Source organism: Cryptomeria japonica, chromosome 3 (assembly GCF_030272615.1).
Source record: "Cryptomeria japonica chromosome 3, Sugi_1.0, whole genome shotgun sequence".
NCBI lineage: Eukaryota > Viridiplantae > Streptophyta > Pinopsida > Cupressales > Cupressaceae > Cryptomeria > Cryptomeria japonica.
In genome coordinates this window covers 425,538,826-425,556,396 of record NC_081407.1, presented here as the reverse complement: position 1 = coordinate 425,556,396, position 17,571 = coordinate 425,538,826, and the positions used below count along the sequence as shown (strand labels likewise).

General features: G+C 37.2%; 1 protein-coding gene across 1 annotated transcript in view; it reads left to right on the top strand.

Moving 5' to 3' along the window:
* LOC131070429 (metal transporter Nramp3) overlaps positions 1-17,571 on the top strand; it is a 124,365-nt gene that overhangs the window by 65,222 nt on the left and 41,572 nt on the right. The window contains exon 4 of the mRNA XM_058005949.2: positions 16,876-17,087. Within this exon, the coding sequence (XP_057861932.1) occupies positions 16,876-17,082 (207 nt within the window). The 3' untranslated portion in view covers positions 17,083-17,087. The remainder of the gene's footprint in view (positions 1-16,875; positions 17,088-17,571) is intronic.

Sequence of the window (17,571 nt, the reverse complement as noted above, 5' to 3'; positions counted from 1 at the left end):
TCTCTTTGCTCTAAAAACAGATCTAGAAGTTGAGAAAAATTGATCCAATGCAAAAAACAACAAACATCTCAGTTTCTTCATAAACATCTTTGATGATTATAAATTTATAACTAGATCAAATAAAGGAATCTCGGTGTACAAAGAAACAATATCAAAGCTGATCACAATATCGTCACCTTCTACTGTATTCTTGTTTACAAATTTGACAAAATGAGCAGAATGTTTTATTTACTAGAAATTTCTTCTAATAAGGAGCTTCAGTTTTTTAACTAGATATGTTGTCAAATGCTAGGTATGAGAGTTTTTGGTATCTATAGTTGAGCTTACGTATAAATTCTAGGATTGACTTCTTGATTTGGGACCGTCTCTTTCAAACAATGAATAACTCATGTTTGAATTTTTGACTTAAATCACCATGTTGACAGGATTCTTATTCAACTTTCTGCAGATCCTTCCATTTTAAGGTCTTCCAACTTCTCTAGGTAGTCTGCCTTGTCCATTACAATGACTCTATTTATGTCATTGGCTTTGGTTTCATTTACATTCATATTTTCTTTTAGCCTCTTTAAATCCTGGAGTTCTTTAGGTATGTTTCTCTTTGGAGGTTCAGTTGATCAATTTTGTAATCTTAATAGGAAACTCTTTGACTGTGCTCCCAATGCCAATCACTAAATCCTCTATGGGAACATGCTTTGTGAATATTGCAAATCCTAAGCCTTTTCTTAGAACACTGGTAGCTACTAGTGTATCATCCAGGGTGGTATGCTTATAGTAAGATATAAGGAGGGATATTGGTGCCTTAAAACTATGAATGATTTGAGGGAGTGGTTGTTTAATGATCCCATGATAAAAACTATCTCATAGAGGATGATCCTTGGATTGCTTCTGTTGGAGACATTGACTCTTATTACCCTTGTATTATTGAAAACCATGACAAGGATACTGCATAAGCCAGTGTGGTAGGGTGGGAGGTTGGGAGCAAAAATTATAATCTATAATACCACTACCGTGGCTTGCTTCACTTTGACATCTGCACACACTGGCAAAATGCAGACAGTTTTTGGATGGAAGTACTGCTCATAAACCAGACAATACTAGCAAGGCAAAACCTGATAGGTCTAGTATGGGCGAAGACCATCACCAAACTACTTAATATTTAATTAAGGTTTTGTCCGACTTTCTGTCTTATAACAACATGGCATATTTGGAGCAACCATCTCATTTTCATCAGCTTATATACAAATGAACATTAATGTGCAAGATCTCAAACAATTTTCTAAAACATTGCATCACGAGTTTGTAGGTGTTTTTTTATTGCTCTATTTATTGTGTTTCTAAGAATTTCACAAATATTGTTGATTTTTGGTAATAGAGGATTTTGCAAATCAGGACACATACGTGGACACTATTTCTGATACAGATGACAGTTTTTTGGTGTCACTATAATATGAAGTGGTGTGAATATGTCCATATGCACTCACACAAATAAACTTATCTGATGGCTCATGGCAGCAGTCCATCACAATTGCAAGTTTGAATATGGAAAGAAGTAGAAAAAGAAGATGCTTCTCAAGTGCCAGAAGAAATTGGAAAAAATCATGAATTCCATCGATAACCAGATGTAGAAATGCTATACAGATATGTTTATAACAGTTTTTTGATAACTTAGGATATGTTATAGAATGACTATGCTTGTACGTATGCATTAAAATAATTTTTTTTAAATATAAATATATTGTATATAATGGCAGCAGTTATCTCAATAGCAATTTTGAATTTAGACTGAGATGGAAACAAAAGATGACATGGGTGCCAGATAAAACTCTTAAATTCCAAGGATAACCAGATATAGATACAGATACTCATATCGATACAGATGTGGAAGTTTTTTGGTGATTTGAGGATATGATATATTGTATATAATGGCAGCAGTTCATCTCAATAGCAATTTTGAATTTAGACTTGTTGTGACGTTTTCACACATCGCCCCATTGCAAATGGGGACCCCCTATTTTTTAGGCCCTCTTGGTCTTTTGGCTTTTGTTCTTTGGGTCTTTTTGCGGTGGTCTCATCAGTCTCTCTGCTTTGCCGGTGTTTGGGGGGTCTTATTGATCAAGTCTGCTTTTCGTTTGAGCAAATTCGGTTAAGTTTAGGGCTCGTTTTGTCAGTTTAGGGTTTGTTCCTTTAGCCCTAGATTTTAAGGGTTTTTGTTAGGGTTTTTGGAAAAACTCAGTGTAGAACTAGAATCAGGACCCTTCAAGGAGCCTCCCAGTAAAATTTGAGCGAAATCGGAGCAACTTTCTATTTTTAGGGATTTTACTGTGTCCCGGAATGTCTTCATTTTGCCAAAAATCAAACTTACTATTTTTTAGTAATTTCTATTTTTAGTAAGTTTCTATTTATAGTAAGTCATCCTACGTCTTGTTTTGGAATCTAACTTTGACAGTTTGAAAAAGTTTCTATTTTTGGAAAGTCTACTTGTGGCAGGGGCTCGCAAGCAGACAATGAAGACTGAGAATTCCTGAAGAATCTGTCTAAATCCGGAGGGTCAGAAAGTAGACAAAATTGATCAAAAGTGGCTTAGTGTTGGCATCCATTCCCCAAGTGGAAAGTGATCGAAAATGTTCTAAGTTTGGGAAATTTCTTCAATTCCCCTCAAAATAGCAGTTCATCTGAAAGTGATCAAGTTGGAAGAGTCGAGGAAATCCTGAAGAAGTCCGAAATCCTCCACCAAGTGCAAATTGTGCCCATACCTGAAGTAGGGTGCCAAAACAAGGAAGCCAAGAAAGAAGTTGGAATGTTGGAATTCCCTCCACGGGGCAAAATAGCGCTCAAACTAGGAAGAGGGCGCCAAATTGAGGTGCTTCTGTAAATCAAGAAATGCAATGAATCCTTGGCCAAGTCAAAAATCTGCCCAAGGTAGTCAGGTGGGCGCCAAAGTCAAGTGGTCATGGAAAATGAATGATATTATGAATTCCTTGGCTAAGTCAAAAACTACCTCATGGAAGGAAGGATGGCGCCAAACTCACTACCTCATGGAAGGAAGGAAAAAGATGGAATTCCATCTCTGTGAAGAAATAGCGCCCATAAGTGGGTTTGGGTGCTAAAATGCTCATCTTATGGAAAATCCCCTAAGTCAATGAATTCCTCCATGGAGTTTTAGTGCCCAAGCCATGATCAAAGCGCTCAAGGAGAGGGGTCTTGGAGAAATCAAACGTTGATGAAATTCCTTGATGTATGCAAGATGGCGCCCAAGGTGAGACCAAGGCACCAAATTAGTAAAGTCATGGAGAACTCCCAAAAGCGAAATTCCTTAAGCACATGCAAATAACGCCCAAGGCAAGTGTGGAGCACTGGAGAGGTAGTGTCCAGGAAAAGTCAATCATCATCAAAATTTCTTCATCAAAGCAATTTAGCGCCTAAGTCAGAGGTGGTGCTCCAAAACGGGATAGCCAAGGATAAATGCCTCAAGGAATGAAATTTCCTCCATGATCAAAATTCCCCACCCAGGTCAGGAATTCAAGAAATTTTCCAAGGCAAAGGGAAAATTGAGGGTTAAGGATGGATTGAACAACAGGAAATTCCACTCAGAAAATTTTTAGAAAAATCCATCTTTGGACACCAAATTTCGTCCAAATTTCAAAATTTTTGCAAATTTGGATTCATAGGAGTATTTTCTCTCCCCTCGACCAAAACCCTACTTTTGTGGAAAAACCCTAAAAAATAGGAGATATTGAAAAATCATTGAAAATTTCCTTCAGCGCAAGGAAAGTTCAAAAACTTCAAGAAAATGCTTCCGGAGTTTAAGATTCTCTCTCCTAAAGTTTTTTATCTCCAAGAGTTTCTCGCCAAGTAGCAGTCAGGTCAGCGCACATTGAATTAATGGTAGATTCCTTTTGCATGTGGACGTCAAGCCTAGGAGATCATGGTGCATTTATGGCTTTGTGGTGGTGCACTTATTATGGGAATATTTTGACCAAGTGGTGGACCAGTCAATGCATGTTGAATGCATAAAGAATCTTTTTGCATGCAGTCGTCGTTTTAATGATTTTATGACAGATTCCTGCCGCATGTAGCCGTTGCGTGGAGAATGATGGGCATTTATTTCTACATAAGAATATTCAATGTATTTTGGGTAAATCTGATGTAATGGGGTGCATTCAATGTACGAGTGGATGCCATTTTTGGGCTCATTTGAATCAATTGTATATGGGCTTTGCGGGTATTAATCAAAGAAACGGGAATCGCCATGAATCGCCTAAACTCGGCGAGTCTGAGTCCGAGCCATGCTTGTTGGGTCTCTGGGACTCGGACTCGGACTCGTCCGAGTCTGGCAAGCAAACTCGCCAGACTCGCCAGACTCGCTGAGTTGGCGAGTTTGGCTCAAACTCACCAAACTCGGCTACTGCCTAGGTTAAGTAAAATGACAAAAAAAAAACATTTTAAAAAGTTCTTTTAAAATGAATGGTCTTGTCTTTGTTCACCACAACCTCCACCCGAGAATGAGAAAAATTAGGGTTACAACATGTTAGCCAATAGAAAAATAACACCCAATGCCTTGACCCCACCTTGGGGGCGCTACCCCCAAACCCTCGTCGAAAAATATGGGGGGAAATTGCGTCGATGGAAGTAGGGAAAATTTAACCTCTGAGTCTGACACTGATTGGATCAACCAGGTAGATATAGAGGCTGAGATTGTAGCCATGGCAGAGGAGGAGCGCAGAGCACGAGCACAAACAGGAGATTCAGAGGCAGATAGTGACACGGATGTTCTTGATGTTGGTGAGCATGGCATGGTGTCACGGGGAGTGGCTATGGCTGTCGAATCATCTAGGACCTACCTTAGATGCCTTCGCAGGGGGCCGGGGCCAGAGGGTGCTATCGTGCAGGCTCCTCTGAGCCATAGGCTTGTAGTTGTATTTACCTTTGGTATTTGTATGAAACATTTGATGATGATCATATGATGACATGGATTTTTTATTCCATGAGTTTTGTAATATTGTATACATTTGACAATATTTATATATCTATGTTTGTTATTTCCTTCAGCTACAATTTGCGTTTATGCTTATGTGATTGATGTATACTTGTGTATGTAATCAAATGAGCCGAGTTTGATGATGTTTTTGTGTCTTTAAGGTGTATTCAATAAAGGGTGCTTGAAACAAGTTTTAAATCTTTAAAAATCTCTAAATTTCTTGAGTTGTTCACTTTCCTGAGTCGAGCCGAGTTTGACTCCGAGTCCGAGTCCCATTTCTTTGGTATTAATTGGTGATTCCCACCTTGTTGCATCTTGAGTGGGGAATCTTCTAGGGTGAAACCCTAATTAGGGTTTGCATGTTTTCATGGCCCAAGGCCTATATAAAGGGGTGACCCCCCTCATTTGCAGAGGAGGGAGACTTAAATGAAATTGTTGCAATAAGTTTTTCGAGATAATAGTAGTGAAACATTGTTCTCTGATGGTGTCCACTTAAGTTATTTTTCAAAACTTGCATGGTTTCACCTTCCTCACTTAGAGTAGAATTTTATTTTCTCAGTTGTTAGATAAAGTGCTTTGATTTCAATGGAGAATGTAATGGTGTTTGATGAATTTCCATGGTTCATACTTTTTGCATCTTGTTGATTGTAAGTTGTAGTGTAAAGTTAGCCTAAACCCCCAAATTTATGCTAAGTTCGATTGTGAATAATCGTTTGGATTGCGCCGTGTTGGGTATTCAAATGCACTTTCTCAATGTGAAATCCTTCAACATCCTCAAAAGATTGCACCGGTTCTTGCAGAGTTGTAGTTAAACTTGGTGAAGCAGAGCTTGGTTTATTTGGAATTTGTCCACTGAAGCACTATCCATTGATATCACTGCCCTTAGGAGTAGATTTAGATCCTTCTAAACCCTTTCCCCTTTATTTTCAGTTCATTTTAGTTCATTCGAAGTAGAAGCATCACAAAATCGCTATATCCGATGATGGAGTTCCAGCCATAGCAAAGAAGTGAAAGAACAATTCAAACGTAAGGCCCCTTGGATTACCAGCAATCACATCAACCAACTGAATCACATCTGTAGCATAAAGGAACCTTGGAATCGATTGTTTGAACTTCCTGCAATCTTACCATGCAATCACACTTTGATCAAGAGAGAGTGAAGTGACCGTTAGGCAACTTTATTCTGTGTTAGACGCTGTCATAAAAAAACACGTCAACAAGACTGAGATGGAAACATAAGATGACATGGGTGCCAGATAAAACTCATAAATTCCAAGGATAACCATATATGGATACAGATACTCATATTGATACAGATGTGGAAGTTTTTTGGTGATCTGAGGATATGATATGGTGTGAATATGCTTGTATACCCACACATAAATAAACCATTTGATGTGCAGAAATTTCTGAACTCTAAAAACACAAATACTTAATAATGACAACATTTTATCTAACTGCTATTTGGAATGAAGAGAAGGATAACAAAATTGATGAAGATGAGTTTTGGGAGTGAAGATGAAATGAGAAAATGAAAGGAAACCCAAAGCAGTCAGTGGTTTTAGTGTTTGCACTTCTCTGTGTAACCAAATCACCTTCTGGGAGGACTGGGTAACATGGGAATGCAAAAAAGGGGATGCCTAGAAGTAACCTCAAAATCCTATAAACACTATTTGAATAGGAAATTAACATTGGCACTGGGATGGAGACATGAACCAAGGGATTAGGATGCATACCAGTGGAACTAAGGCACATTTACAATACAAAAATGGGAGAGTCAAAGGCAGCTAGCCTGGAGACAATATTAATAATAGTAAAAGCATGATAAGTAAGCTACAAAAATTGATGAAAATGCTACATGCCTTAGTGTAGCAATGCTAGTATCACATCAATTTCCCTTTCAATTATCCTTATAATAAATTCAGCAGAGGTACACAAACTATCACAATGCCACATGCTGCATTTATTTCTTTACCTTCCAAATCTTTATTTGAACCATTATTGGATACATCAGATTCAGAATTGGTAGAATACCCTACCAGATTCAGTAAGTTAGCTAATAAGGTTTGAGAACATCACTCAGCATGACTCAAGGGCTTTATTAGACAAAGTTGCATTGCACTTGTTGTAGGATGCGACCCAATTTTTGCACTTCTCCTTTCATCTTTCAGTTTTCAGTTCTCAGGTATAATGTCAAACGGTTGGCACTCTTGCACTCTTTACCATGGCATTTGATTGATTCAAAGAATGATTTTCAGTTTGTATAGAAAATAATAACTAAATTTGTTTGCAGATTGAAATGATTAACAATTATTCAAGTGCAATGGAGCAAGAACAGAAATATACAAATTTCTGAGATTAAAATCAGAATATTGAAATAACTTGCATATTCTTCATTTCAGAAATACATGAAGAATCTGATTCTTTCCTAACCTTGGGAAAGGCCCGATATACTGGAATATAATGTTTACCTTCCCAGCAGCTAGCCACAAGTAGGAAGAGAGGATGCCCATGCACTGGTATGCACTTGTATGATCTGAATTCTGAAAATATATCTTCAGCAGTTAACACTCACATGCCAAGGCAAAGGGAGCTGCACCAAGATGACAGCTGCTCACACCAGGAAGAGCCAAGACCAAGAGAGTCTATGCCTTGACAATGGATGTACATATTTCCATGTCTCAAAATACACAAGAATAGTAGCAGAAAACACACACAGATGGCAACCTTGGTGACTGATTTGCCTCTCATAAAGCTGGGCTCTTGTTGTCTTAATTTTTAATTTTCAAAAATTGACAACCCCTACAAATTTTTACTTAAAATTCGTAGTTTTCGTCTATAAGGCACATTATACGAGGTTCAAAATTCGTATTCATTTGTGTCTTATTGTTAGTGGGTGTTTTAATCGTCATTGCCTAGGCTTTGATTAGTTTTGGATGTCTTTTTCCTTCCTTTTTGTGCAATTTCGGGTCTTAAAGACCAAATTGCAAAGGGGAACTTTTTAATTGTATTGCAAGTAATATCACTTTACTTGCAATCGGGTCTCTAAGACCCGAGTACAAGTTCGTTCATCTAATACTTGTAATCGGACCTCAAGGACCCGATTGCAAGTTATTTTTATTATTATTATTTTCTTTTACAAGTTTGTAAAGCGCTTACTTTTGCTTGTAATCGGGAGTTTGAACCCCGATAAGACCCGATTACAAGTTCGTTCATCTAATACTTGTAATCGGACCTCAAGGACCCAATTGCAAGTTATTTTTATTATTATTATTTTCTTTTACAAGTTTGTAAAGTGCTTACTTTTGCTTGTAATCGGGAGTTTGAACCCTGATTACAAGTATGTATTGCGAACCCCAAAGTGGGTGTATTTCATGCATGCATTAAGCCTTCTAAAACCCAATCCGACTCTCCTTGCATTCCTTTCATCTTGCTATAGAGAAGGGTTCCAGTTTTTATTGCATTTATGTTGTGTTTGGATTGTAATAAGAGTGTTCTTTGGTGGCATATATAAATCTTTGAGAGAAGTTTTGAGCTTTATTTAGCTCCGTTTGAAGTTGCATTTCCGTTTTGGGTGAGTTTTTCAAGCTTATTCTTCTCCGTTTCAGGTATGGCTCTTTCATGTGTTCGCTTCTTCTCCTTTGGGCATTCGTTTTGTTTGTTTTCGCTTTGTGTTATTGCATCTTCCTCTATGTGTTTTGTGCTTTGTTCATTGGGGTTTTCATAACCTGACCTTGCGTGTATCCTTCCCCTTCGGCAAGTGTTTCCATTTATGCTCGAGTCTTTGTTATTTATCCCCAAGTGTGTTCAAAGAATTATTTCCATTGCAAGTTTCATTGTGGACCATCATTTTCGCTTGCATTTCATAGTTTGCACGCTTGCAATTGGGCCTCCAAAACCCAATTGCAAGCTCACTATTTTCATAATCTCGTTCACTTGCATTTGAGTCTCCAAGACCCGATTGCAAGTAAAGGATTTGGTGTCTTTCCCATTTTGCACATTTCAATTATGCAAGCCATTCATTTGCAATCTGCCTCTTGAGACCTGACTGCAAGTCTTCATTAATCACGCCATCCCATGCATACTTGCATTCGGATCTCCAAGACCCGACTACAAGTTCATTTGCCCTTTGCCTTTCCATTTGCAATCACACTTATTTGCAATCGGATCCTGGACCAGGATCCGATTGCAAGCTTTCTTTTATCCATCTCACAAGTTTTCATACTTGCATGTCTCCAAGACCTGATTGCAAGTAAAGGTTTCATCATCTCTTTCATTCGTGCCCTTCCACTTCCACTTTCCAAGCTCGCTATCCACTTGCTCCACTTGCAATCCACCCCTTGAGATCCGAAATTCTGCTCTTGTCGTTATCACATTACCCATTTCCAGTTTGTCCATTCTTTTCCACTTTCTTCATAAATACCATGATAGGTCTAAAGCAGGCATTGTTTTTTCAAACTCTTTCATTTAAGGAAGATATCATGGCTTCTCCAATAGCCTGTGAGGACATCTTAACTCTTTGGAGTTTTCATCACAGTGTTGCAGATTCTGGTTCAATGATAGAGGAGCCAGCATCTCCTTCCAACTAGAAGATGAAATACAAGTATGACAAGTATCAAAATGAAATTTCTCCTTCTCAAGTGAGCTCTCCTATCGATGAAATCAAGGACACAAAGATCAGACATGTTGATATGTCTGAGTTTCTTGAAAGAGCAGAAGGATCGCCAAGTCATAGCATGCAGTTGCTCTTGAATAGTCATATCCATCTAGTTTCCACTTTCCCAGTGGCTGCCTTGGAACCAGAATTTGTTCTTGCCTGTGCTGCTCATTTTGACAAAGGGTCTAGGATGATCAAGGATGATGATGGTAATATTATCATCAAATTGGATGCAAAAACCATAGATAAGATCTTCAAAGTTCCTTCCACTCCAATATATGCACATATTTCCATGAAGAATGCCCTTGATAACTACAATAAAAAAAGATCAGATTGCATAAGGCATATGAACTCTAAATGGCTTAAGACTCCTAGAACCTGTTTTTCTAGATGGCCTAAGTTGTATCGATCTGATTTCATTGAGGAAATCAGTGATACGATCACACTTCTAAGCATGATAATGGGGTTAAAACAGTCCAATGTATTTGAGATCTAGATGTACAAATACATTGTAGTCATGAGGAAAGGTCAGTCTCATATCTACTGGGGTGAAGTCATCAATGATAACCTATGTGAGTAGTTGTCACAAGTTTCAACCACCCTCACCTTCTACATGAATTCCTACTTAGTGTACATAGCAGCATCACTTAGACAATTTCTTGGTCTTTATACCAAAGGTGATAGATCATTGGTACCAATATGGGAATATTATGAGCAACTCACTTTGAGACCTAGTAGGATTCATTACAAGAGGGTGTAGGATGCCTTCTTTGATCATTTCATGTGCTTGTTTGATAAAACACTTAAGAACAAGAGAGTGTTTGAGGTAGCCTAGAAGAAGGTGATGACTATGGATGCTTGTTCCTTAAGTTCCCAACTTTCACTTACATGAAAGTTGGATGTTTTTTTGAAGGTCAACGATATATGCTTCCGAGATATCCTACCAACAAGTTCATCCTAATGGAGTTGGCTATATAGCTGATGACAGTCCATGCAGTCCAGTTAGCTCAGCGTAAGTTAGGCATCAACATATCTTCACATAATCCACTGCAGATTGGCCGGTATTCCTTGACAACTTCAGCAAGAGCCAAGGCAATGGAGACAAGGCTTCAAGAAATCAAGATGAAGTTCAAGGCGAGGAAGGATTTTGATTATCGAGGAATGAAGGAAAAAATCAAGAGAGCCTTCACCCATGTTCATCTCCTCGAAGATATCTGGGTTGATCTTCGTACATAAGAGGATATCAGAAAAATGGACTACAACAGGCTTACTTTGGAGCAGATTGTAGATCTGGATCTGATCAACATTCCAGAAGGCATGGTATTTGACGGGAAAACCCTTGATCCAGAGTATATAGAGAAAAGGGTTGTTGAAGCTCCTCTACCAGCTGTCCAATGGTCACAAAAGGAATGTACCTCAATCTTTGATAGATTTCAGCCCATCCTTGCTAATACCAATGCTTGGCTGAAAAGCAATAATGTCAAAACTATAAGATCAAGGTTGGGCCGGAAAGTGATTCAGCAGGACCAGTTGGGCATAAGTTTGAGGTGAGGGTTAAGTCTAAAGAGGGTGCTTCCTCAGGCACTAGAATCAAGCTAAGGGTTAGTAGGGCTTTGGTTATTCCTCCAGAAGAAGTGTCGTTGAAAGGAAAAGAGAAATCTCAAGTGCAAATTCAGGTCATTGACCCTAAGGATGAACCACAAGAAGAGAATGTTCCAGAATCTTCTACTGCTTTGAATGAAGATTCTCCTCATATGACCATTCCCTAATTGTCTTTGGATGTTCCTATGTCTCCAATAGACACGGATGTGGATTCTTTCTCTACGGTTCATGTTGACCTTGTTGAGATAGATGCATCTATTTGCACAAATGCATCATCATCAGTTGCAGAATTACCCATGGATACTTCACATGGCAACTTGGAGAACGTTTTTGATGTAAATCCTTCGTATATTGTTCTATCCAGCATGTCACTTCCTGAGATTGATACCTCTGCGTTAAGTTTTGATAAGTTCATGACTGAAGCTAGCCATGATTTGTCATCCGAGAAAACACTTGTTGCTGTCTAGACTGAGGCTTCACCTAGAATGACAATTGTGGTACAGGTAGAGCCTGTTTTTACACAAACCGTAGTTGTTGTTACAAATGCAAGCTCATTAGATTTATCCTCATGGTTGAGCTCAATCACTCCTAAGAGGAAAAAGTAGGAGATCTCTCTTAATGTGTTTGACTTTTAGCAGCTTAAGAAATCTAAGCCCAAGGCTGCCAAGAAAGCCAAGACAGTGTCGCGAGTGGTTGTAGATAGTAATAAGATAAAATATGTAGAAGTGGCAGAACCTCTTGTTGATAAGCCACAAGGATAAATGCAGCTATCTGATTACAGGTTCACAAGGGTAGAATTAGGAAAGCAGACACATGATGGAATGATGCATGATGCATGATGCTCAGGATTATGTGGCTTCATTGGTTTAGGGTTACGATGAGCTCCTAGCAAAGAAAGATAAGCTCAAGGAGGAAAATGCACAACTCATCTCAGTGATCCAAAAGATCACAAATTCTTCGAAAAAGGTTGCTCCCTTGACTTCCTCTACTTCCGAAGAGTCCATTAAACGAGTTAAAAAAGTTGTTCAAAAGGCCAAAGCTGTTAATTTTGGGGTAGATCAATAGGTTTATTGAAGTGCTCAAGTGGTGAAGAAGGCCTTACTGGTGCTAGGCAATGTTAGGGAAGCGAAGACAAAATTGAACCAAACTTTAGAAGCTTTTAAGCAAAGTCTAGAATCCATAGAGAAAGATTTGAAAATTTGGCATGAGATGGATCAAGTCAAATTGAAAATCTTGTGTGACAACATTGTGATACCAAACAAAGAGAAGTATATTGAATTTAAGGAACTTATGGTCAATAAGTCATTAGTTCTCAAGGACTTAATCAAAGATATTAAGGCTACTCTAGAAATGAGTATTGAGGTGGAGTAGGATATCCTCTCTAATTTTGTTAAGATGTCTTGTAAGATCTTAAGTCGAGATGAAGAGTTACTTCCTAAAGATTTGATGCTTTCTGAGTTGGTGTTGAGGCTTCGTCAGGAACTTGAGTCAGAACAATTTACAGTGACTTCCATTCATAGACTTGCCAATGGCCGAGTTTTCCTTGAAAAGATGCAAACTATTCATGAGGAACATATAGCAGCAACAATAAGATATTATGATTTCATCATCAAAACTGTTGTTGTTGCAAGGAATACAGTTGGACCAAATCCTGATGAATTGCATGAATCAATTGACAGGTTTCAAGCTTTCATGGCCAAGAATAGAGAAGGACAAGAAGTGTCTCCTGACATTTGAATTATGTTTTTGTTATATGTATTTCCTTTTTGATAAATTACATGTAGTGGCAAAACTTGTAATTATAAGTGGTCTTATCACTTGTAATCTTGTAAATTGTGATTACATGTAAACAAATTACAAGTTGGTTATCAATAGGACTGTAATTTGAATAAGTCATAGTTAGTTATAGTTGGTTGTGGAAAAAGTTTTAGTTAGTTAGACTTCTCCCACTTTTTGCTCTTAGCCCCTCACCTATATATACAGGAGGGTGCTCTATGTAATTTTTATCTTTTCAGCAAGCAAGAAAACTCTGCAGTAATTTATAGTCATAAAGACTTTGTGCTTCATACTTGTAAATTGGTTTCTCAAGCAATATCAAGAAGACATTTGAGTTTCAAACTTTGTGTTGAAACCTTGTTCTTATATCCATTGTGTCCTTATGTCACAGTGGTATATTTTTCTACATTTGCTTGAGGTTCTGATGAGATTGTTGAAAGGAGCTTTAAACTAACTTCTTGTAGACTTTGTGCTACAAGTATTAAGAATTAAATTATTATAGCTAAGTGTTCATAGTAGAGAGAAATTGTAAGACTTTGTGCTTGTAGTTGCTGCCATTTGTAGTAGTTTAGAAGTGCACCATATCAGCAGACTTTGTGTTGTTGTATGTTGTATGTTGTTCTTATTCTAATCATTTTGAAAGGTATATAAGATAGTGGAAAGTAAAGACTTTGAGCTTTATTTCTATTTTCTCGTCTCGGGGATGTGATGGAAGTCTTTGAGCTTTCACGGAAACTTTACTTCCTTTTTGTATAAGCATCTTTGTAGTTGTTAAAGTTTCTTAAGTTGCTGTATTTGTTTTCCTAATAACAGTTTCTTTTCTGAAAAGAGAAAAGAATATCATCTTTTCTGAAAAAAGAGAAAAAGATGTTGTCCCACCCAAGATAGATTAGTGTTTATATATTATAGTTAGTTTGTAATAGTAGGAAAGGGGGAGCCTTCCCTTAAAATTAGGATTGTTTTCAACTCACATGTTGTGGTTGAACCACAATTTTGCATGCCTTCCCAGGTGTACAAAATTTTCAACCAACAACTTTTACTTCAAATACTCAGCCTGGGCAAAGAACTCACAAGCCTAGTTGTCTTGCACTTCCAGAAGACTTGACTAGCTCCAAAAGCTTCTGACTTGACCTCCACATAAATCCTTTCTAGCCGACTCATAGAAGATTCAGTTTGAACATCATTAAAATAACAATGATTGCCCAAAAAAATCAAAACCTAGGCCAAATAAAGGGACAGCCTTCCTTCATGCGATTCCTTTCAAATAAAAATGAAATAAGCAATATACCTCCAAATTTTGTTTTTTTCCAGTCATCCAATATACATCCTCACACCATATCTAAAGATCCCTTGATTTCTTCTAGAGGATATTTTGTCTTATCTCCGTGGCTAACAAAACATTTCTCAAATCAATTTATTTTGTTAAGATATGTTAGAGGGGCCAACAAATCAATTTAATCAAAGAGGAGAGCTGTAAAAATAATATCTGGTAAATATATATGGAATGGCTGCTAGAAGTATTCAGCAACAAAATATTTTAATCTCAGATTTCAAGCACATACACAATCACCTCAAACTCCTCAAACTATATCCTTCAAATCCAGCAAACTGAGCAAACAAACTAACGCCATGAATCTGGAAAACTGAAAATACCTAAATCTTTGAAAGCACACTGAAATTCCTAATCAATACCTCCAACCTAATAGCCAAGGTAGATCATTCACTACCAGAGTTTTCGTCCATAGGAAGGCTGAGATGGACAAGTTCAATCTCTAGAACCATGTAGGGTTTTCTCAGAGAAAAATATTAGTAATTAGTTCAACATAGATCAAATGAGCTTCAAAACACCTTTTTATATCTAGGGTTGTGTAACCTTTTAATTTAATTTCAAAATTTACCTTATGTCTCCCTAAGTTGCCACTAAAGTCACTTTATTAAATTAAATAATTCTAGTTAAATATTAAGTTTAACTTTATAATTTTAATTTTATTTCAAATGAAATCTCAAAACACCTTATTTCGCCAATATATCTTCAAATTGAGCAATCACCAACTAACCAAGAATAGTAACTCTACACACTGACCTAATCAATGACCAGACTGACACTTACTATAAATAGTAAGTACAAACAAATTGTCAGTCATTGCAAGACCCTGAAAATTGGGACATTACAGCTGTCACCTAAGAGTGAAAAGGAAACTGTCTTGAGGAATTTAATTCATTGCTTTCCCGTGTGTAAACACAATTATCATCTCCCTAGGGAAATTCTTAGTTAACATCTATAGCCCAGTTGAGTACAACAATAATAATTCACTCCAAAATAACTTTTAGATCTCTATGGATTGTTTTGTCTTCTTTTGTGGAAGGAGACAAATCATGGCATTCAATCTCTTATTGTATTCATACGGATCATATCCTCTGAGATCTTTATGGATCACATCCTCTTGGATCCTTATGAATTAATAATGCTAAACATTGTTTATCATTATGTGGCAAACACAAACTTCATAGGAAGTAACAAAAAATTCTTAGTGATTGTTGATTATGTAAAAATAACGGTCTCAAACTTCTTGAAACCGCCTTGAGATTTGATTATTTAACATGTTTTTGACTTGGATAGAGATGCCATGAATTTAATAGAAACCATATGTAGAGATCAACATAGGGCTGGTATCGTTGAAACAGTTATGTTTAGCTAGGAGCAATGACCATCATCTATCAATTGAAAAATAAAGCTGCCAGAAGCAGAGGTAGGATTGTCTTCTTGAAGAGGTTTCAAGTATTTCAAACATTGCCTTGGGGAGAATGTGAAATATTTCAATTTTCAACAATGTGCTTGAGTAAGAATTTGGCTATCTTAAGGGACCATGGGTCAGCTAGGGCTTAAACCTAGGATTCCCTTGGTGAACCTAATGAGTTACCGGGCCTTGATTTGAGAGCTCATGTTGTTGGATTGTACATTCAACAACCCAGCTGAAGCAACACATCAGTTTGAGATAACTCACTTTGGCTTTGATAACATTTGAAAATACCATAAACTAGTTGGTAGCTGAACTATGAACCTCCAAGTACACTTTAAGGGCTCTACCTACTGGCTGTCCATTTACAGTGATTAGCAATCCATGCAAAGCATTCATTGTTAGCACAAAAGATCATTCTTTACAAGCTTGAGCTGAAGAGTGAATCCCAAAGAGATTACTTCAGCTCATTTTGCAACTTGCAATTTCGTATGCATGGATATTGGTCCTTAACTAAAATACCAAATCACGGTACATCAAATTTGCTAAAACCAGTGCATTTCTGTAAAAGACATTTCAGAACCTTATGGATGATGGGTTGGCCTGCAGAGACAAGACTCTGATATCAAGTGACACAGGCCATAGGTGGAAGAAGTATATAAAATCTAATTAGATTTACTGGAATGGTAACAGTGATTCATATTACAAACTATTGTTTACTAACACTTTAATGCATGCAAATGAGAAAGAATGAACTTCCTTTATAGGAAGCTACCTCTACTATCTGTTTGTCACCACCTGCTAACTGAACTAATCTTCTATCAAGGAGTTATAAAACTCAAGTGCCCACTTAAATGTGCTAGAGACAAATATGATCAGATGCAAAGTGTTATATTAACGTCAAATTTAATGTATACTAACAAAAACTACAACATGATTAACTACTATCTCTCAGTGCCCATGAGTAGTCTCACATTTTAGATTTGATTTCACTTTTTTGAAATCATAACCACTGGATTTAAGTTCAATCATACTTTTCTGTAAATCATCATGCACATGTTTTTGTGGTATCATTTATTCATTATTTAATAAATCACTCAAATGTTAAAAGTTCTATTGTGCAGGGTGTAGCTTGGACAATAGCTATCCTTGTAATAATGATCAATGGTTACCTTTTGAAGGACTTCTTTGCAAATGAACTTGTCAGTATGTGGGCTTCAATAATACTGATTGCTGTTGCGGTGGTATATATCAGTTTTGTAATATATCTGGTTATCCAAGCAGTATGGCCAGATAAACCACGTAGGGCATTTACTAAAATACTCCACTGAGACAGGTCATTGCTACTCTTCCTCATTTCATCTTGCTGATTGAAAATAATATAAATATCTGCTAAAATAACTGTATTATGAAAAATTCATTATGCTGCTTATTTAATGTTCCCAACTTTGTTGTCTACCTTTATTTAGTTGGATGTGGTGGAAAATCTGCTACAATTTTTGAAGCTCATGAAATGTTCAGCAAATTTCTATCACCTTCATAAGTCTACTATAAAGTTGGCATTTTAAAGATAATTTCAAATCTCAGGGGTCAATGGAGATATCAAAATATTTTACCTTTCAGTGTAATGTGTCTTAAGTCCTTGTAGCTGAGCTGGGGTTTCCACAGTAGATGGGTGGAGGTCTATCTGGCACTTTTTTATCTTTAGGATATCTTTGACTGTGATGTTACCAAGTGGATCTTCAAGATCTCATTGTCCAATGGTTTTCTTCTTTCTTAGGAGGATCCTTGCTTGTATAAATGAATGAGCCTGGACCAAA